The following is a 21,145-nucleotide window of genomic DNA, read 5'->3' as shown; positions in this document are numbered from 1 at the left end:
ATAAATTTATCTAATATAAACATTTATTTATTTTAATTAAATATAGAATTATTTTATATAAAAAGTTTTTTCTCGTCTCTTTGGCACATTTAGAATAACACTTGAACATTTTTCAATCTAGTATCACAAACTTTTTTTTTTGTTGAAATCGGCGTTCCCGAGTTCAAATTTCAAATTTTTGGCCAAATCTACAAATAAAAATTATATTACTGAAAATTTTGCCGTTCAGATTTTTTTTTTTTTTTTAAACTATATAATTCAGGATCCGTTTTGACCTAAACATCCCAAATTTGAAGGGTCGGCAAAGATTCTTGAACGAAGCGATTTACTTTTACCGGCGTATTCTAACATATCCCGGAGCCAACGTTATTTTCATAAAACCTTAATTTTGGGGTGAAGGAACCATTAATACTTTAAGACAATTTGGGCTAAATTTTTTGTTAATTAAGAAATAAATATGATAAAATATAAATATTTTTCATTTAGGGGAGGGGCCAATAACAGCATACATCAAGAATCTTATGGAACAATGTAAAGGGTCCCACAGTGGTTGAGAATTCCTGACCAAAAGATAAAAAGTAGGATTACTACAATAATATAATAAAATGCAAATGCTTCTTCACGCCTGGTGGATGCAATTAATAAATTAGCTGGTTCTTCCTGGGCATATAAGAAAAATTACTATTATATACAGTATATAGGAATCAAAATAATAATGTATCATTCTCTTGGTCTTAAAGGTAGCCAGAATGGCCACTAAATTTTCCTAAAACATCCCTCCAATTAATACTAAAAGCACATCATTAATGTAAAATGTCTCAACACCAACCCAAAAATTTCACTAAATTTACGCTGTTAACTATTAGTTGAACTGCTGCTTATATATTATCACTTATGAGGTTCAGAGTGTTAATAGGAATAATTTTACCTAATTATAACTGTCTGTTTTGTTGAAAGCCTAAAAAAAAAATTTTAAACAAAAAAGCACTAAGTTGGAGGTAAAAGTAATAAAGTGAAACTTGAATAAAAATAAAGTTTTTGACATATTTTTATGCCTCAACTAAATCTACAGTTCAGTAGGGACAACACTGTTGATTTCGCAAGAAGATAACATAGATTAGTTCAACATAGGTAAACTTCATCTTCATAAAAATAACACTTGACCAGTTTCACATCCAACCTGATCATTTTATCTCCCCTATAAACATAACATAGGGCTATAGGGAACAAAATTAAAAGCATAATGACTACACTTTTCAAATTACCAATTTATCATATTTGAATAATATCATCATTTCCTATTAATAACAGGAAATTTAGAGTAAAATTTGACAAAAGCTTTTACAGAAATGAATAATTTCATAAGATAGTAGTGATATTTTTTCTTTTCAATAAAGCATAGAGCAAGATAAAATCTGAAATGATTGACAACAAATAAAAAATACTGCAATGAACTTGGTCAATTCACTATGACTAAACAGAATGTTTCCAATTAGATTGTAACAAAATATTAAATCATAATTATTAGACATAAAGTACAGCGATATCAAGGAAACACAGATACTAGAATAAAGTTGTTGGTAAATATGAGGGAAATGCTAGACTAAAAATATACAATATAATCATAAAATAGGACAATAATTAACCATTTCAATATTATTTTTTTTTTACATAAGGAAATGAGTAACATAGTAACCTTCTATGATTTAAAAACTGGTGCACAGCAATCACAACTTTCTTTACTTAACAATAAATTACGTCCAAAATCAAATAATTGGCAGTAATATCACTAAAATAAACTATCAAAAACATGTTTAAACAAATGCGTCAGAATGTCATCAATTGATTTCAATAAAACAAAAAAGAAAAGATCAATTACAATTAAGAAATTTTAAGAAATTTCCATTGACAGCACAACTGTCAAAGGGCGTGTTTAATCAAAAACCAATAATACAAATTAAATATTACGGCTAACCTGATTAATTTATTTCGCTAGCTAAATAAACATAAAAATTAAAGTTTAAAAATAAAAATAAGCTATCAACAAATCAATAAGGAATACTTTATGGTTCTACATAGAAAAGGAGACAAACGATCTATATCCAGCTATTATATAAAGATAATAGTAATTATACTTCATTCCTAGACCTATAACGAGGCAAAATATATGCACACAATGATAACAGACTAAATTAGATATGACCCTTACCTTGGATTCCAGAGAACACTGACTAAATTCTGACTTAGCCGAGAATAACCTTCGGAGTAACCTATCAAGATTCTAAACAAACCTTCGATTGCGCTAAAATAATCGATCTTTCGCGATTTCTACATCCTTCTCCAAGAAAAGAATAGTTGTCAGATTGGCAAACAACAAATTTATAATATTGTTGTAGTTTAATTCTTGAAAAACATTTATATATAAATCCATCGACACAGCCAATTTATAAAATATTAAGGGATAAACACGTTATCACCTAGAGGTTAACTTTGTTTTTGTTAGGGAGAGGTTACATTCATAGCAATAATAGTAACTTTGTATGGCAGTCTCATGAATGTGAATTTGTTCCCATTTATATAACTATTTCGGGTAATGACCCCTTAGCTGTAAAGCAAAAGTTGCACAAGATGACAAAAGTTCAACAACTTAATATTAATATAGGACTTCTTGGTCATGTGGATAGTGGTAAAACTTCATTAGCCAAATGTTTAAGTCAAATTAATAGCACAGCTTGTTTTGACAAACATCCTCAATCCCAGGAACGTGGAATAACAATAGATTTAGGTTTCAGTTCTTTTAGTACAGAAGCATCCGAAAATTTTAAAAAACATGGCTATGAAAAGATACAGTTTACTTTAGTTGACTGCCCTGGTCATGCCTCATTAATCAGAACCATTATTGGAGGTACTTCAACTCACTAATATTACTGTAATCTAACTGCCATCTCAGTATCAGTTCTTAAATGAGATGTAATGGAGAATTATATTATTCTTTGTTGTAATCGAGGTGAACTAAATTTAGATCATGCAATTTCTTTTTAGGTATTCATATAATCGACTATGTAATATTGGTCATTGATATTACCAAAGGTATTCAAACTCAAACAGCAGAATGTCTGGTTATATCTGAAATAACAAATAAACCACTCCTAGTGGTGTTGAACAAAACTGATTTAATTGATGCTTGTAAAAGGGATGCATTTATTAAAAAGGTTTGATTAGCTTATTGAAGACATTTTTTTGTTTTTCTATGCAACACATTATAATAAAATTCATTTTTATATTAGATTTCAAACAAAATCAAGTCTGCATTATCTCAAACAATATTTCAAGATATATCACTATTACCAATTGTGTGTAAGGAAGATTATTCAGGAGAAAGAGGTTGTAAAATGCACTTATATATACATATATTTGTCATCTTAGTAATTGGTTTTTCATTACTGTTTGTTATAATATTTAAGGCTAATTGATCTAGGTTGATGATATAGTTCATCAATTATTTCTAAATTGTTATTAAATGATTAAGGTTTTTATAGTAATTTAACTCTGAAATATTCCTGACATTAAATTTATCAAAAAGATCCTTCATCGTCTATTACTGTGGAAATGATGGGTTGAAACACTCAGTATAGTTTGTTAAGAGAATTTAAAAAAGACAAACTATGTAATAGTTTTTCTCACTATATAAATTCTTCTGTTTTGGAATTCTAAAATCTGAATTTGAATTATTTATCAGGAATTCCTCCTCTCTCCTCTTCTCCCCACCCAAAAAAGTATGGCAAATAGCATGGAAATTTATAAAGATTGCCCTTACCTGCCTAATTGTTTAATTGTATAAATATTATTGTCCAATGATGTCTGAAATAGTACCAGACTCACCATTTTATATTTTCAAACAGATTGCTAGAAAAATGAGGTATCTTAAACTTTTCATTAACGATCATTTATGTAAATTTGGAAGGAACCTAATTTTTGCAGATAGGTATCCAATTTGACAAACAAAAATGCTGGTTTCCATATTTATGGAACTGAATACTATGCACAGTATACTAATCCCTAATATTTCCTCGTACCATTAGATAGGCTAGTGAGACAAATTACCAGTATATTTATAGGAAAATTACTATTTGTAATTCTATCACGATGCATAAACTTGTATTTCTTAGTTAAAAAAAAAATCCTAAGTATATTACTCACTATTCTTCTATATAAGGCCTGTTAGCCTATGTGTGGCACTCACAAAAAATAGGTGTGGAAGTAACAAACCCATCTCTGTGAAAACCACATCATGTAACACTCAATGTATTTACCTAGTACATTGGACATTGGCGTCTTGGACCTCCACAGTCTGTTGCACTCAACAAAAAAATTCTTCTATATAAGTAGACATTTTACTCCACTGCTTATAGTGTCTTAGTCTTCATAAGCTGATCATTGTTAACAATGTTTTAACATTTACAGGAATTGATAATTTAATAACAAAGCTTACAGAAGTCATTTCAGTTCCATGTAGAAGCTCTACGAACCCTTTAGTTTTAGCTATAGATCATTGTTTTTCAATTAAAGGTAAAGGTACTGTTATAACTGGGACTATTTTGCAAGGAAAAATTAGCCTAAATGATGTAAGTATAATACTCTTTAGTGTTTTTATATTTGATAGTTATAGAATATTCATTCTTCCTGACCAAGCTATTATTTGATTATAGATTATCGAAATACCTGGTTTACAAGAAACAAAGAAAGTTAAATCAATTCAGATGTTTAAACAAGATGTTAGCACAGCTGTACAAGGTGATCGTATTGGTACTTGTGTAACACATTTCAATCCTAAGCAGTTGGAAAGAGGTATAGCATGTAGGCCGGGATACATGCATCTTGTGCATGGTGTTATCATTAACTTTAATAAAGTTAAATACTACAAAAATATTATAAAATCAAATACTAAATATCATGTCAGTGTAGGCTATGAAACTTTGATTGGTAAATTATTATTATTTCAAAGTGAAGACAATCCAAATTTTAACTTGGAAAATGAATACCTTTATGTGGAGCAGTTTAATGAGGAAATGTCAGCAAAAGTCTTTGCTCTACTGGAATTTGAGAAATCCATTTATTTTCCTCCCAACAGTATAATAATTTGCTCAAAACTTGATGCTAATATTAACTGTAATACTTGCAGAATATCATTTTTTGGAAATGTGGTTTATGAAATTTCTGATAAACGATATCCTGAAACTTTTCTACCAAAACTTAAGATATATAAAGTAAAAATAAAAACTGGATATGTACAAAGTTTAATAAATGAAAATGAAATTATCGCTCATAAATTGTTTCAAAAAATAACATCAGCACAAAAATTTCTCAACATGAAGATAAAGCTATCCACTGGAGAAACAGGATATATTGAAAGTACATTTGGACAGAAAGACAAAATAAGGATCAGAATACCTGAAGGCTTACAGGCATCAACCTTTGAATACCTATCCTTAACTAAAAAAGGAAAGAAAAATAAAGTGAAAAGTGAAAAGGAGGAGTCACTGAAGGAGCCCAAACCAAAAGTGGATTCTGTTACTGTGAGGTTGGAATTCAAGCGATACATGTTTGACAAACATAAAACAATCACTCAACATACTTAGTACAATAATTTTGCATTTAATATATATTTTAATCTGTGATCCTTAAGAAAAATTACTATAAAAAACTTTTATTGTAAATAAAAATTTATTTTTAGAGAAAGCTAAGCTATTATCTTGTTGGGATTTCCTATGTCACATTTCCATAAAACTAATCAAGAGTAAGTGGTATCAGATCTATTTCCTCGAAGAGTTGACTTTTAATTTATTAATGACCCCCTCAATAAATACTCAGGCAAGAGAAGGTAGGTAACCTGTGTGATTCCCATCATTCCAGCACAGAAGTACATATGGGGTTAAACCCTTTGTTAATATAATAAGTTTCAAGGAAATTTTTAAAATAAATTATTAATGGTTGGAAAAAAAATTATATTTTATAATTTTATATCAAAATATAATTCAATAAAAATAATAAAATTAATAGATTCTATTACCATCATAAGTTTTAATATGAATATAGATAGCCAAGCATAAATTACAGAAGTTCTTAATCACCTTTTCTCTTGATTTCTACATATTTAAGACTGTCTGCTTTCGACTACATTTAGTGCTAGTGCATAAATATTATACTTTTATTAATTTCTAATATAAGTATATCAAACTACATAAAAAATTCAGAACCATTTAAATAAAATTGTAAAATCTTTTTTAAAATATTACTTCATTAATTAAGACTTATTCTTCATACCTGAAACATACTTATATATAATCTTTAACAGCTATTTCAAAGCATATAAAATTTAGGCATTCACATTGGACTAGATAATGTCAAATAAAATTTCCTCAACATTTATATTCATAGGAGTTAAAAAATTATCCAAGTATTCATCTCAAACTTCCATCTAATCTTAGATTCTAAGATTAAAAATAAAATTAAAATAATAAATTTATTGATGTATATACCATCTACCCAGAAGTTATATTCTTAAACATATTCTAGGGAAATTTTTTATTTACAGTCAATATTGAAAAAAAAAATTAAAAACTTCACATGAAATAAAACATATAAACCAAATATTAATACGAGAAATATGAGGGTACAAGTGCCACTTTAATATTTTTCATGGCTTAAGGTTTGAAAAATAAGCTATTAAATATACTATTCATGTATTTTTTAGAATGTCTTATTAATAGATTTAAAATATTCATTTAAATTCTAAATAAATTTAATAAACTAGGCATTTCGTTAAACCTAGTCCATAAGAATGCTTAATATTACATTGTATTCTCTTATTACCTTCCATATAATTTGACAACTATGAATAACAAAATAAAAAATTATCAACTAACAACCAATGACTTTCTGCCTGATTTGAAAACTATCTTACATATGAAATCAACCACTTATGAACCAATGTATCATTTTATTTTTAAGTCATTAGTTTTATCATAATTTTTTTTTTTAAATAAAACAAATAAATTCTTTCATAGTTGAAGAAAATAATTTGTTCTCAACCATAATTAATCAGTAAGGTGAATTAAAGCATAATATAGATTCATATATTGTTAATGTACATTAGAACCTAAATATTTATCAAAGGAATCAAATAATTTGTCTCTTACTATCCCAATAAGAATCAAGAGAAAAAAATATCAAATACTAAAATAGCTAGTAATTTGGCTGATTTGTAATACCTATATATATATATATATAAAAGACATTGTGATAGAAATCATGACTAATTTCAATGCCGAGCAAGAATTGGTGACAGAAAATCATAAATGACTGTAATATAATTTTAATCCATTGATTATGTCAATCATAATATTTATCAAATTCTGGTCAGATTATTTTAATTTTTATATTAAAATAATTAGGTTTAAATCATCTTAGAATTTATAAATGTAAAAAAAAAACTAATCTTATCAGGGCATCAGCCAGACATTCCTAATTCATTGAAATAAAATTTAAAAAGTTATTTTAAAATAACCAACTAAAATTAATTATCACACAATCAAATAATGATTATTAAATTATTTTACTCATTTTATTATTTCAAAAATATTTTGAACTTCAGTTCTCACAAACATTTTTACTCCCTCTGACAATTCTAAACATTTTAGAGAAAAAATATTACATATGTATATTATTAATTACCTATTGTAAGATAATTCAGTAATTAACAACTGAAGACAAACTCAGTGCATGAAATTTGTCACCAAGCAACAAAACTTGAGAACCCCAAAAATTACTAACACTAGTATTCCAATTCTTTTGTTTTTAAAGACACACAACTTCTTCCTGACACTAGTATGCTTAGCAATATCAATAAAACATAAGTTAAACCAGCAACACTTGATTCCAGCTTTTATCATTAAATTATATATACAATATGGCAACATAAATGATAAATGTTAATCAAGGGACTGTTATACGATTTCCATTTTTTAATTTTAATTGATTTCATTATAATTCCTTATAGAGTAAGATAATAAAACAAAATCAATGAAGAACAAATAAATTATAAGGATTTGTTAAATTTACAACAATAATCTGTTGAATAAAAGCAAATTGATACTGAGTATTCACTAGTACCCTTTTCACATCTTAAATTCGATGAAAATACTAATTATAATACTGATTAATTTGTTTTCAGTAGAAATTATAGAACAAAATAATATATCACTATCTATACATACATAAGTATATCACAAAAAACACTTAAAATATTGCACTGATAAGTAAACTTTGAATCATTTGTACTAATCTATAATTCTAATATAAATGAATAAACATTTTTTTATTTTTCAATGAAAAAAGTATAATAGGTATTCAAAATGGCAAGAAATATATCCATAAAAATACATAATATAAATTTAAAATAAGAGATCATTATGTTAAAACAACAAAAACCTAAACACTTCTTAAACTTAAAAAAAACTGCGAAATAATCATCACAGAATATAATCACCAAGAACTTCACTTTCAAAATTAGTTTGAGAAATATTCTAGACATTAAACATTAATTGTATCTGTTTAGGATCCATAAGATTAGAATATATGCAAACTAAAATATACAAATCAACACTGTGAGATAGCATATTTGTGCTTTTTACAAATATCTTTGGTTTAATAAAAACTGGACTTATACTCCACTTTACAGTATTTGAAATAAAAGAATGACAATGATCAATAAAAATGTTAAAACGAAGATAACAATCCACTGTCTTCGATCTGAAATAATAAATTAGTTTTATCAAATAATGCTCTTCAAAATATACAAGTGAACACTACAAAATACAAAAATACCCACATCATGTTTTTTGTTTTAATACCAATACCTTTTTATAATTTAAATAAAATAATTCAAAGAGGTAAGAACTAGGTATCAAATAAATAAATATCAGGTGCGGGAATAATGCCGGATAGAATAAAATTTTGCCTGAATTAGTAAAAAATAAAACTAGAGAATCACACTATATCACAAAGTAAGTTAACTCTAATAATAATATCAACAGCAGAAAGAAAATGTAATAATTATAAAATGTTTTATTAAAAGAATCATAAAGGTTTGTATAACTAGAAGTATTCTGCCTGTAAAAATCTCAGGACATAAGAAAAATTGTTGTGAGAATAACTAAGCACATCTCAGGTTTACCTAACACTAAACAAAATAAGCTATCAGCCAAGAATGTTAGAACAGCAATCTCAATCAAAGCAGAAGTAGACATAGATTTGATTCTAGTGAGGAATAGCTCAAACTTCATTCCCATCTTAACAGCTTAAAATGAACCCATAGCAATGCGAAATAAGAAAAAAATGTGTGAGGCAGTATGTAACTTAAGAAAATATAAAAAACCATGTATTAATGAGTATAAAATAATAACATGAGGCTAAGTTGTGGGTTCAATTCCCACCTGGAGCAGTTAAAAATTCATTTTTCAGCAAAAAAGAAGAATGAATCTTGACACTCCCACCTTGGTTAGTATGTGGTGGTAACCCAGATAGCCGTCGGGGGTTGGCAAAAAGGACCACTAAGCCCACTTGCCGGACTTGCCCCCCACCAAATACCAGTACCAGTAACACAATGCCACTAACACTAACATCCAAACCCACACATCATGACAAGATCAGATCTAACACAATACTTGCCTTGGTCTACACCTCAATTCTATGCTAATTCGTATATAACAGCAATTTGTTCCTTGAGTAAAACTCATTTCAACTATGGAGATTTGCCAGCAATTATATTTACGGGATGCGTATCTCTTAATTACACATTGTGTACCCATAAAATCATACATTAGATTATTAAATCCAAAATAGAAATGACACAAAACATGATTGAAACATAGAAATATTTTATTAAAAACTTTTAACTTCACACAATCAGATAAACCTTTGAAGAAATAAAAAAAATATAAACAGAGATAAGGTAGCCCAGTGAGTTATGGCAAAACCAAGTATTCTCAAGGAAAAACTTGAAAGCAAGGTTCGAAGTTGCGCTGTGGGGGTTGACTTTTATGTACAATTAGACCGTCATAATTGGTCTAGTTGAAGTTAGTAAACTGTACGATATACATCCTGCCAGAGTTGTAATACATATTAGTGTGAACACCAATTAACTAATAATTGAGACTGTAGCAATAAAAAATGTTCAACACTATTTGAAACTGCATAAACATAAAGAATCATTAAAACTACTGAGCATCACAAGGTCAATTCACATCCTATGTTTTGTTTCTCATCCGTACAGTTAATATGGAAGGTTATGAAGTGTAAATTAATACATGAAAACTGAAAAGAAAGTGAGTATACAACTATTTATTTAGATTTTAGATTTTATTTATTAAATAAATCAAATTGTATCCTTGTATAGTCTCAACACTTTTTATTACATCATAGTCCAACGTTTCGGCCATCCTCAAGGACAATCTTCAATATAAATTCTCACCTCGCATCAAAATTTAAAAATTGTTTTGCAGGCTATTCTGCCCAGTTCATTAATTATAAGTCAAATTCACCCTATTTTTTTAAAAATTCATAAATTTTTACAACTTTTAATTTTCAATTTATCCACACTATCACTACCATATAAAACTCAATGGTTTATTTAATGGATACAATTTGATTTATTTCATAAATATTTACCAGTCTCAAGAAATTGAAAGAATTATATTTAAAATAATATTTTATGTTAACAGAACATAAACAGGAAGGAAAGAAAATAGTATGATGAACATTTATATGGAACAAACTACAATAATTTTAAATTATATGGGGTTAGTCCAGAAAGCTCAGATAGAAGTGAAAGAAAAATATTTTTTATATTTTGCACAGTTTCGAAAGATCTCAACTGAAACAGCGCTGGTGAAGCTCTACAAAGTGGGACAAAATGTCGGCAAATAAATATGTTAATTATTTTTTGTTTTCTTGTGCCCGCACCCCTGACCATCTTCATAATTTGAAAAATATTTTCCCTTTCTAAATACTCACTCTAAGACACAATCAAAATACACATGAAACATTCTCATTTCCACACTTGAAAAGCTGCTTGTAAGTCCTCTGTTTTAAGCTGCCTTGTCATTTCTGTTTTGACAAACTACAGGTCACCAAAATGCCACTTCAAAAGCATCATCTTGCATTTTAGAAAAATTCACATGGTGCCAGATGAGATGAATACAGGACTGTTCTAGCATGATTGTACAATTTGAGGTTAGAAACATTTGTAGAATTCACAGAGTGTTTTGAGGGACATGGTGGAAGGTGCACTGTCCCCATCAGGCCAAATTCAGTTAACCTGGGCCAAAAAAGCTTTGTGGCAGCAGAGAACAACATTGAAGTTTCTATTAACAGTTTGGCATAGATGAATAAATTCTTATGAACAATACCCTGAAAATAACATTCTATTCTGTTAAATCCTTCTGGATAATGTTCTTCCAATTCCGTGGATCCTTCTCAACAATTCTCAGCTCAAAAGTCCTGGCATAAGCCTGGTAGAGCCACATGACTTAACTATATGCTTTTCACAGTAAGAGGACAAGAGGTACCATTCCTGCTAAAACTGGCACCACCTTATAGTCTGACATTAGAGTCAGACCGGTAAGCCCTGGTTAACCACAGATTTTTTTTTTTACTATCCCTATCCTCTACCTTAAGCGATGTAAGAAATTCAGGCACTACAAGAGAGACATGTACCTGAGAATGACCGAAATGTACTTTAGAATATGAGTTCCACATACAATTAATTAAAACAAGATGACCTGTGATGATGCTGTTGAGAAAATAACTACCTTCTTCAGCTTCCAACCTGTATGCCACCCTACATGCTTTTGTTATGGAGACAAAAGCATTGGAACAATTTGGGCAAACTTCAGCATTATAGATTATTTTTTATTTGATTTTCATATTTAACACCCCTCTCCATCGCCCTCAGGCAATTTTAGGAACTATTTATACAAACTTCCCAGGCAAATGTAGTATTAGAAAATAATTGAAAAGGTTTGAGAGCTTTTTTAAAGATTTCATCACTTATGCCATATATGGATCATTTGTTCACCAAGAAACTGGTCAATGGCCTATAGAATATTAATCTTCTTGTCAACTGATGAAAAGGGATCAAACAAGAAAATCATTTAATAGACTGTCAATAAGATTTTAAACTGAACACAATAACTCCACAGCAGTTTGGCAATGAAAAATTATAATAAAAAATATTTTCTTCTTCTTAATCCATTCTCCCTTCCATAACGCATTGGAATGAGAATTAAGGATATAGATAATAAATTTAAACTGAACATAAAATAACTTTATGGTAAATGTTAGAAGCCAAAAAAAGTTAAAACAACATAGAATAGGTACATTAACAATTCAAAAAGAAAAAAAATCACATGTGAAGAAATATAAGTCTATCATGATAGTGCCACAATAAGAAACAAGTGAGTAAGGCAATGTTAAATGAAAATAATAAAAATATCTTCATTTAAAATTAACTTTAAGTAGTAATCAGAATCATACATAGGACTTCGAAGTACAAAATAAACAACTCTTTTTGATCACTTATTGCAAAGAATGATGGATATAAGTCAACCAGTAAATGATCAATTGAAAAGTAGCTCCAAAAAATGATGAGAAACAATGATGAAATGGTCCATTTTATACTTCTTCAAAACTCTCAAAATCAACAATAACATTATACAGTGAGGAGGAAACAAGTTAAAAGCAACAATTTTCAAAAACTTTGATGTTAACACCAGCAATTATTTTGCTATTTTAAAAAAAGAAACAGTAACTTAGATTTTTTTTTTTTAAATTACACTAAAAAATAGCGATAGATAAAGTTTTCCACAGTTAACTAAACAAAATCATTTAATTGTTAATTAATAGTTTTCTTGCTCATTTACATATATTAAATATATTATTAATCACATTGCAGGCCACCATCAAAGCAATAAGAGGACAAATCTCAAGCAACAATGACTAAAGCATGTTGTACATTCACTCTTTCCAATCAATGAATGCATGAATAGAGAGCATTAGCATATAACATTTCCAAAATCACATGCAAATCCATAGGTGTACTCAAGCAATTCCTAAGATTCCGTAGTTTTATTCTTCAGAACACCCGTCAGTTCCTAGTATCTTCTCTCATCTTCCCCCACTTCGACTATGGTTCCTTGGTCTATGGAGAGCTATCCACAGGAGTAGAGTTGAGACTGAATAGACTCATGAATTGCTTTGTTAGATTTATCTTTGGGTTTCCAAGGCCCTCACAAGTCTCCCGCTGGTATATCGAGTTGAAATGGCTCTATCCAACCTCCCGAAGGCAATACCTCCTTGGTTTTTTCCTAATCCAAGTTCTTAAAACCTAACTATATCATTGATCTCCTCACCTTTTGTTCATCCATCCACTCATTAAACACCAGATCCTAACCGATTGATTTATATTTACCTTCCTGTAGAACTGCTTTTTTTTTTACTGCCTATTTTCTTGATAATTAATACGGCCAAACATTCAATACACAGTAACTGATCACAGCAAACTTATTTTAACCCTTATTCCAAAACAGTTTTTAAGACTCTTATGGGAAAAAAAAATAAGGAAAAAAAGTGAGAAGCTTACAACTGCTCACTTAAAAGTTATAGCCTACAGATAAATGTAGCACTTGTTCTTCAAAAAGTTATACCCACAGTGAAACATGGTTAATTATGATAGAAGTGAAATGGGATAGGCTAGATGATTTAAAGATCATGAACAAAATTTTAAATGCTCAGAACTGTGTTGATATATTGCAACATTACACATTTAGATATCAGAGAAGTCCACATTTCCTACAGAACAGAAAACAACAATCATAAAAAAACTCCTAACAAATGGCTGCTACATAATGTCTTGGGATGTCGAAATTTTGTCATTGTTTTCCTAAACTAAATACAATTGAGGACTTATGGTACTTGATATATTCAGGGGGAAAAAATGGTAGTAATGGATAATATTTAAAAAATAATTTGTAAATATCTGGAGAAATTTTTCTACCCATATAAGAAAAAAGTAGTAGAATACAAATAAATTAAATTGTAATAATAAAATGTTTCAATGAATAGTCACATTCCTATTTGTCTTCAAAAACTTTTTCATTTTCATATAATACAGTATCTGAAGATATTGCTTTTAAATTATCTTTAAGAGTTCTATCAATGGGTAGATTCCCCACATGTTTGTAACATGTCATTACAGCAAATTTATTTATTGTATATATTTTTATACAGTTGTAAATAACAATAAATAAATTATTAAAAAAAAAATCTCCAAACATCTTTGTTAATAGAAAATAGCTTTTTTAATTATTAACATTAATAGTTTTCAATACTTTAAAATAGCTTCATTTTAAATTTCACTCTAAAACAATTGTACTGGCTAGAAAAATGAATTCATTATTTAAAACTAACAAATTCAAATTTTTTTTCTTCACTTAATAAGCTTATTTTTATTATATAGATATAATTTACTAATTTAAAATAAATGTCAAAATTTAAAAAATATTATCACAAAATTAAAGAATTTGAAAGCTGAACAAAAGAAAAATCTCTTTTATTTTTAATAAGGATATATACACGGTGAAATACTCTTAGCATACATAAAGATAACTGTAAATGAAGTGTTGACACAAGATAAGAAAATTATAAAAACTTAAATATAAATTTAAAAACAAATTCAAAGCATTTTAAACTTTATTAAAATACTTAGTACATCAAATATTTGAGCAACTTACCATTAGAAAGATGTAATACTTTAGCCATTTTCTTCATTGTTGAATCTAATTTTGAATCTGTATTCTCTAATTCTGATCCAAATTCATCAAGCATCCTGTACCAAAACGTTTTAGTAATAAATAATTTCAACAGAATATTTTATAATAAAACAACTCACTTACACAGCCTGTTCATCTAACTCGCTACCAATCTGCCTCGATACTGTTTTCAAAGAGCCAAGGGAATGTGAAATCATATCTAAATGATCATCTTGTGACTGCAAAAGATGATTCTGCTGAGATAATGCAGAATCTAAAAAATGACGATTAGGCGAATCCATCTCATTTTCCAGTTTGGAATATTTTGTAGTTCCATGGCTAGTAGCTCCACGCACAGGACTACTCTCCAATAAAGGCTAAAATTATTATTTATGATATGACAGGAGCAATACATAGATCATACAAAAAGGTACAAAGAAATTTATATAAACAAACCTGTCGAGATGTTCTATCACGATCTCTACCCCTACTGTAGTTCATTTTGTCTTTCATATGCTAAAATTAAAAATCTCTTTTAACAAAATTTAAAGAAACACAATAATAGCATGATTTAGCTGTCCGGTACAGTTTGAAAATTTCAACATGCGATGCTATTCCATTCCATGATTCAATTACATAAATTATCAGTGCATTAAAAAACAGAAACCACTGTATCTTAAAAATATATAGTTACTATAAACTACTTAGCCAAAACATAAACTATTATTATTAACTAAAATGTAATTTGGATCTGAATTTCCTTTAGTGTGTTAAATATTATTAAATTGTAATTCAAACTTACCTTAACTTCTTCTCGTGTTTGATCTATGAAATGTCTTCTACTAGTTAATTCCTTGTTATCAATCTTAAACTTAGATTGATTTTTCTCCACAATAAGTAATTATTATTAAGGATTCAAATTATGATAGAAATGCAAAACAATTAGGTTTGAAATATGTAAATCATAAAAGTTATCAATATAATAAATGAATAAATCAATCAGTAAAACAATTATTGATCAAGGAGATTAATTTACTAATAAATCATTCTTACAAAAACAAAATAAAATACTCCTAATTTTAATTTCCCTATGTTGTCAAAGGATATCAATAGTATCATCTAAATCTTCTAGATCCCACTCAATACTTCTGAGAGAATTCCTTAGCTCTGTTGTGGTCCATTCCAATTCATCTTTAGAAATATTGGTCCTAATATCTTCTTGTAATTCTAACCAACGTCGAAACAGACTTCTTGTTTTATTTAAAGCTTTTGAGACTTCTCTAAAAAATATAAGGACTAATAATATGTGATAAATCAATTACAATTCCCTAAATTACACTTTTACTACTAAGAAAGGTGACCCAATTAAAGTAAACAATTTCGTTTGACAAACTTACTCCTTGACAACAAAAAAAGGATCTTCAAATGTCATGACCACCTTTTTTTACTTGTGTATTAATGAGCCGTGAAAATCTTCACGCCTAAGTTATGCATGAAAACAGCTAAATTAGTTTTAACTGCCACCCAAACATTAACAGACTCTTATCAGCATTTTAACTTGATCTTCACTAAAACTGCTTTCAGGATCACGACCCTGATAGAGTATCAGCTAACATCTGACAGCTATGGCCTTTTATATTACTTTCATGGAATAAGTTTGAAATAAATGTTTATACCTAAGAAACAGCAATTGATAAAAAATAAACAATAGAAGAGCTGAAAGGTTAATATTTTTTTTTCTATTTTAGAGAAAACAAGAGCTTTAATTAATTTTGTACAAACAAATCATAATTTATGGAAACACATTGGGTCAAATCTCATTATATGGTCAAAATGGATGAGATTTAATATTTTAACTAAGGTATGGTAATTTACCCGGTAAGCAATAATTGAGAAATACGTTCTTTCATGGATATATCAAATACTTTATATGAATTTCCTCATTTCAAATACATAAGTATTGCAATCGATTTATTAGTTTTCAATTCTAATTGGCATTCATTATTTTAAGGTGGTATGAGTTCGAATTATGTTCTTCACCTGTGTATTTTAATCAATTAAAGGGTACTTGTTAACATTATTGACAATAATTAGTGCCCCTGGTGGTCACCATGAGAACGTACGATATCACTGTTTGTCAACTTCCTTGTTTATTTTATTTATAAAATTGTAATTATTTTTTTAAACTTATTATTCCTGAAATTATTTTGATAATTACCTTCTGCAGAAGAAACTGAAATATTTCCAACATTTTATCCGACTTCAACCGAGAAGGACCCGATTGGGGTTTATCTCCGGAGTGGGCGGGATTTGAAAGCCGTAAAAATATTACTGCTTTAATTAGATCACAGCAATCTTTTTTAAGTCCCAGGAGTACAAGAGTACATTTTTAATGCATTGAGAATCCATTTGAAGAGAGGTCTGAGGAATGGACTAGTTAGAAATTCTGAAAAATAGGATTCTGTTGTCTGATGACGAAGCTTATCAATCTTCTTAAGTTAGTCGTCCTCAGTCTAGACTGAGGCTGTTTACGCATGTTTCCGTAATGTTACTAGAGTTAGTGTAGTACTGGAGGATGTCAAATAATTTGATGTATCTTCTTGAAATAAAATATTTATGTGAACAGCTTTCGCTCTTTATAATGACGTAGCTATGCTTCACAATTCATCTTAGCATACCGCTCTTAAATTATTGAAGTTTCTTCGCTGTTGTAGGAGCTAAGTTAGTCAGCATAGATGCTCCATAGAGTAGAGCCGGTCTGAGCACACTCTTGTAGACCATTAATTTGAGGGGAAGAGAAAGGTTAAGAGATGTTAGTAGGCGCTTGCATAACTTAGTCCAAACCAGCTTAATTTTCTTGAGGGCGTGGCGAGAAAATGCCGGGTGTCTCCAGAGTGACACCCAGGTACACTATACTGCCTACCGGCCTGCTCTCCTTGAGAAATTAGGGAGGGCGCTTGTTCTTATGTTAGGAGAAAATAATACTGTTGGGCTTCTTGAGATTGACTGAAATATTTAGTCCCATCAGTTTCTATGTATTTTCGGTACAAGCCTTCTCTACTAGCCACATGGTTTTCCCTGCACTTACTGAGCAATTACAGATAGTTACATGGTAGGTGCATGCCGCTACAGTTGTATTGCCAAATTTGGCTCGGACATAAACAAAACCCTAACCGATCACTCAGTGGAGGTTGGAGTCTAACTTAGCATAAATATGAATCAGGTTTTAAAAAAGTAATCTTTTGTTATAATAAACATTTTTTAGTAACTACATACAGGGAAATGGGTCATTCCATGTCAATAGTTTTCAACTGTACCATCTCGGATTTTCTTCAATTTTACACAGGTTTCATGTAGGTATCCTAGCTTTTCTAGTCTTTTTGTGTTGAATATACGGCATTTGACACTATTCGTCATTATCAGATGTAAAGGCTATACCATTTACCTATTTCTTTCCATTTACCTACACGATAGTTCCACTGCCAACCTTTCTACCAAAAAAGGTTGATCCTCTAACAGAGTTTGAGTAGTTTTCATGGTAGCCACTAGAAGCGCTGATTCTCAGAAATGTTGAAAACAAGTACAAATCGAAATTTACTTCTGTTTATCTTAGTTAAATTAATTAATAAATCTGAAATATTTTTATTATATAATGATAAGTAATTAGGTTAAATTTTATTCTTTTTTTCATTTATTTCTATGAGCGTTATTCACAAATAAACTGTAATTTGGCTATTTTGAAATAAATAGCTCAGCAAAATTTCTTTTTATTCAATACCTTAATCAGTGTTCAATATATCTCTATCAAGATTATATTTTAGGCTATTAAAAATAAAATGATCTTAAGAAAAACTTAAGCGAGTAGTTACTGTTGGGAAAAAGTTTCACGTTTTCATTAGTGGAAGAGTAGGAATTACTTTCAGGAGAGCTTGGTTCTAGTTTGGTGCTGTTCAAACAACTAAAATCATGTTTTTGAATAATGTTATATAAATGATTTCATGATTTGAGAAATATTTAATGCAAATTATTTATTATTTTTATTTTTATTGTGTAGTGTTTTTTCACGTCTTCAACAGCCTCATGTTTTCTACAATCATGAGACTGCTTATATAACATAACATTATTTAAATACTTAGTTCAGGATTTTATCAGTTAAAAATGTAAAAGATTTTGAAATTATTTAAAAAACTAAGTTCATTTTCATTTTTTAATTTATATTTGTTGTTGAAATGAATTCATTTCTTAAATTTAATCGAATAGTGCTGTTCACTGATGCTTAACTTTTATTATAGAGAATATTTGGATTCTGAAAAGCTACAGATAGTATTCATCTCCAGTAACACAGATGATACGGCATGTGGTGTGATAAAGGCCCAAAGTAGTAAGGGGATGAAATGGCTGAACAGAGACAACATGCAAAGAAAATTATCAGAAGTAAGAGGAATTAATTGAATGAAAAGATAAAGAATATAAATCTCACAAGATGCCTAAATTTAATCAGTAAGTTTATTAAGATGTCATTGAGTAAAGAGGTAGCTTTATGGAGAAGCATTGTATTGTATGTCTAGAAGCTGGACATCTCAGGACCTCAGATGCCAAACAACAGGAACTGCGGAGGAACCATTTGAAGCCACTACTACACTAGGAGATTGACAGACAATGAAAGGAGAATACTACCATAGAAGAAAATAGACACAGAGGTCCCGTCAGAAACAGAAGACATTCATTGATTCTGTAACCAAGGGGGTTGTTGTGGGTATTCTTAGGTATGCATCCCCTGTCTGAAATTGGAATCTCATGTCTTAGCAGGAGGGGTTCGTCTTGACCTTCTCCTGCCAGAAGACATGTTAAAAAAGAAGGATCAGTAGGTCTGTCAAAAAATATCCAGACTAGAATTGAGGAGGAAATAGTAAACCTTTGTCCAGAACACGATAGAAGAGTGGAACCGGCAGTGGGTGGTGACCCTAAATGGATCTACCTTGAGGAAGTATTTTTCCACCATCCATTCACATTTAGAAGCAAAATGGATCTACCAATTCCTGAAGAGGCATGGAAGATTTCGAGGTAAGCTTCATCACCATGGGATGGATATCAATTCCCTATGCCCCTATTGTGAAGTTTTGGAAACTGCTGAGCATATAATTGTTGATTACATTACCTTTGAGGCACAAAGGACCAAACTGCTAAGGGAAATTTTCTGAAGTACTGGCCAAATCTCAAATGAATTGCTCCAGGCAACAATTCTTCCAAATTTAAAGAAAAGTGACATGCCAAAAACTTGTCGAGGAATGTGTTCACCTAGGCTCTGATTTTAGAGATGTATACACTAATATCAGAAGACCTCGGGCATTACTTAGTATTTAATAAGGTTAGGTCAGCTGGACAGGATATAAGATAACAGGAAAATCGGATGTGGTGCAGAGTCAATAAAGAAACCTCATACAGAGAGTTTTAAGGTTATAAGCTTCCATCCAAAAGGGGAAACCAAATTTGTTGCATAAACTGTAATGGTTGAGGTTGAGTTTCAGTGGTGAATTTATTATTAGATGGGACCAGGAAAAATTTCCCCAGAGCTCTTGGTTTCTGTCTGAGATAATCCTAGCATTGAATCCACAGTCTTGTCAGAGGAGCTTTCTGTAGCCTCAGATACATGGAGACAAATATATATTTCTAGAGTGGAGCTGGATATTCTGAGGTTGGCCTTATCTACCAGGAACTGAAACCTCTTAGAAAACTGTTTGGCTATGCTCAAATAATTAAGGCTAACAGGACTATATCTCTTGAGGTCTTCGCTGGAAAGGTGCCTCTCGATCTTATCCTGCTAGAAATAGGGATTGTCAATACCACCCTCAGATGTTTGGCAACCCTAGCTGAGCAAATGTATTGTGAGCGCTGCTTCCCTTTTTATAAAACCATGCCCTGAATTTAAATTTAATTTCTTAAGCTGTTTTATATTACTTTAATTTTATTTCATTCAATATGTCCCTAATCCAGTGGCTTTATTAATACGCTAAAATTAATTTGTAAATTTAATTATTTTGTATTCAGGTTGTCTGGTTCGTAGAGTAACTAGAGACTCTGGATAAGGATTGTGTATGAACCAAATAGATCCAAACAGATCATCCCTGAGCACACCATCCAGAAATGAAACTTACAGTGGATTACAACCCCAAAAGGAGTGATCTAATATATTTAACTCGGTCCCAATTAAAGACAAAATGTTCAGCGTATTCAGGTACAAGCCATCGGAAGTACGCAATAATTTTCAACACTTATTA

The 21,145-nt window shown here is 29.8% G+C and overlaps 3 protein-coding genes and 1 long non-coding RNA gene across 8 annotated transcripts in view; 2 read left to right on the top strand and 2 right to left on the bottom strand.

The window, feature by feature from the left end:
- LOC106684402 (WD repeat-containing protein 47) overlaps positions 1-2,300 on the bottom strand; it is a 353,715-nt gene extending 351,415 nt beyond the window's left edge. Inside the window, exon 1 of the mRNA XM_014426461.3 lies at positions 2,210-2,300. The gene's annotated coding sequence lies outside the window, so the exon portion shown is untranslated. The remainder of the gene's footprint in view (positions 1-2,209) is intronic.
- A 190-nt stretch (positions 2,301-2,490) lies between these two features.
- On the top strand, positions 2,491-5,678 carry eEFSec (eukaryotic translation elongation factor, selenocysteine-specific). Of its 3 annotated transcripts, none has more exons than XM_014426466.3 (5): positions 2,491-2,905; positions 3,043-3,212; positions 3,288-3,384; positions 4,465-4,625; positions 4,710-5,678. In XM_014426466.3, the coding sequence occupies exons 1-5, from the start codon at positions 2,629-2,631 to the stop codon at positions 5,637-5,639; spliced, it is 1,635 nt and encodes a 544-aa protein (XP_014281952.1). In that variant the 5' UTR covers positions 2,491-2,628; the 3' UTR covers positions 5,640-5,678. The 3 variants fall into 3 exon arrangements, with proteins under 3 accessions (XP_014281952.1, XP_014281953.1, XP_014281954.1); XM_014426468.2 differs by having other exon boundaries at positions 2,868-2,970; XM_014426467.3 differs by lacking the exons at positions 3,043-3,212; positions 3,288-3,384.
- A 313-nt stretch (positions 5,679-5,991) lies between these two features.
- Syx6 (Syntaxin 6) lies at positions 5,992-16,919 on the bottom strand. Of its 2 annotated transcripts, none has more exons than XM_014426450.3 (7): positions 16,743-16,919; positions 15,975-16,147; positions 15,670-15,764; positions 15,324-15,383; positions 15,012-15,244; positions 14,850-14,944; positions 5,992-8,811 (listed from the first exon to the last, which is right to left on the bottom strand). In XM_014426450.3, exons 1-7 carry the CDS (start codon positions 16,775-16,777, stop codon positions 8,735-8,737), a joined length of 768 nt encoding a protein of 255 aa, XP_014281936.1. In that variant the 5' UTR covers positions 16,778-16,919; the 3' UTR covers positions 5,992-8,734. The 2 variants fall into 2 exon arrangements, with proteins under 2 accessions (XP_014281936.1, XP_014281935.1); XM_014426449.3 differs by lacking the exon at positions 16,743-16,919 and adding an exon at positions 16,265-16,539.
- LOC106684397 (uncharacterized) lies at positions 16,610-21,124 on the top strand. 2 transcript variants are annotated; one of them, XR_001343698.2, is made up of 3 exons: positions 16,610-16,728; positions 19,160-19,301; positions 20,916-21,124. It is a non-coding gene; the product is annotated as an uncharacterized lncRNA (long non-coding RNA). The 2 variants fall into 2 exon arrangements; XR_001343697.2 differs by having other exon boundaries at positions 16,610-16,745.
- Positions 21,125-21,145: the final 21 nt, after the last annotated feature.

Source organism: Halyomorpha halys, unplaced genomic scaffold, assembly GCF_000696795.3.
Source record: "Halyomorpha halys isolate HHAL.00 unplaced genomic scaffold, Hhal_1.1 Scaffold577.1, whole genome shotgun sequence".
Taxonomy (NCBI): domain Eukaryota; kingdom Metazoa; phylum Arthropoda; class Insecta; order Hemiptera; family Pentatomidae; genus Halyomorpha; species Halyomorpha halys.
The sequence above is the reverse complement of the archived record's forward strand: the minus strand, read 5'-3'. Positions and strand labels throughout refer to the sequence as shown.

Coding starts and splice junctions, on each gene's coding strand:
- eEFSec (XM_014426466.3), top strand. CDS start 2,629: ATGACAAAAGTTCAACAACTTAATATTAATATAGGACTTCTTGGTCAT. Junction 3,213..3,287: donor GGGATGCATTTATTAAAAAG/GTTTGATTAGCT, acceptor TTTTTATATTAG/ATTTCAAACAAAATCAAGTC. Junction 3,385..4,464: donor AGATTATTCAGGAGAAAGAG/GTTGTAAAATGC, acceptor TAACATTTACAG/GAATTGATAATTTAATAACA.
- Syx6 (XM_014426450.3), bottom strand. CDS start 16,777: ATGAAAGAACGTATTTCTCAATTATTGCTTACCGG. Junction 15,765..15,974: donor AGATTTAGATGATACTATTG/ATATCCTTTGAC, acceptor AATAATAATTAC/TTATTGTGGAGAAAAATCAA. Junction 8,812..14,849: donor AGTATTACATCTTTCTAATG/GTAAGTTGCTCA, acceptor TTATTATTTCAG/ATCGAAGACAGTGGATTGTT.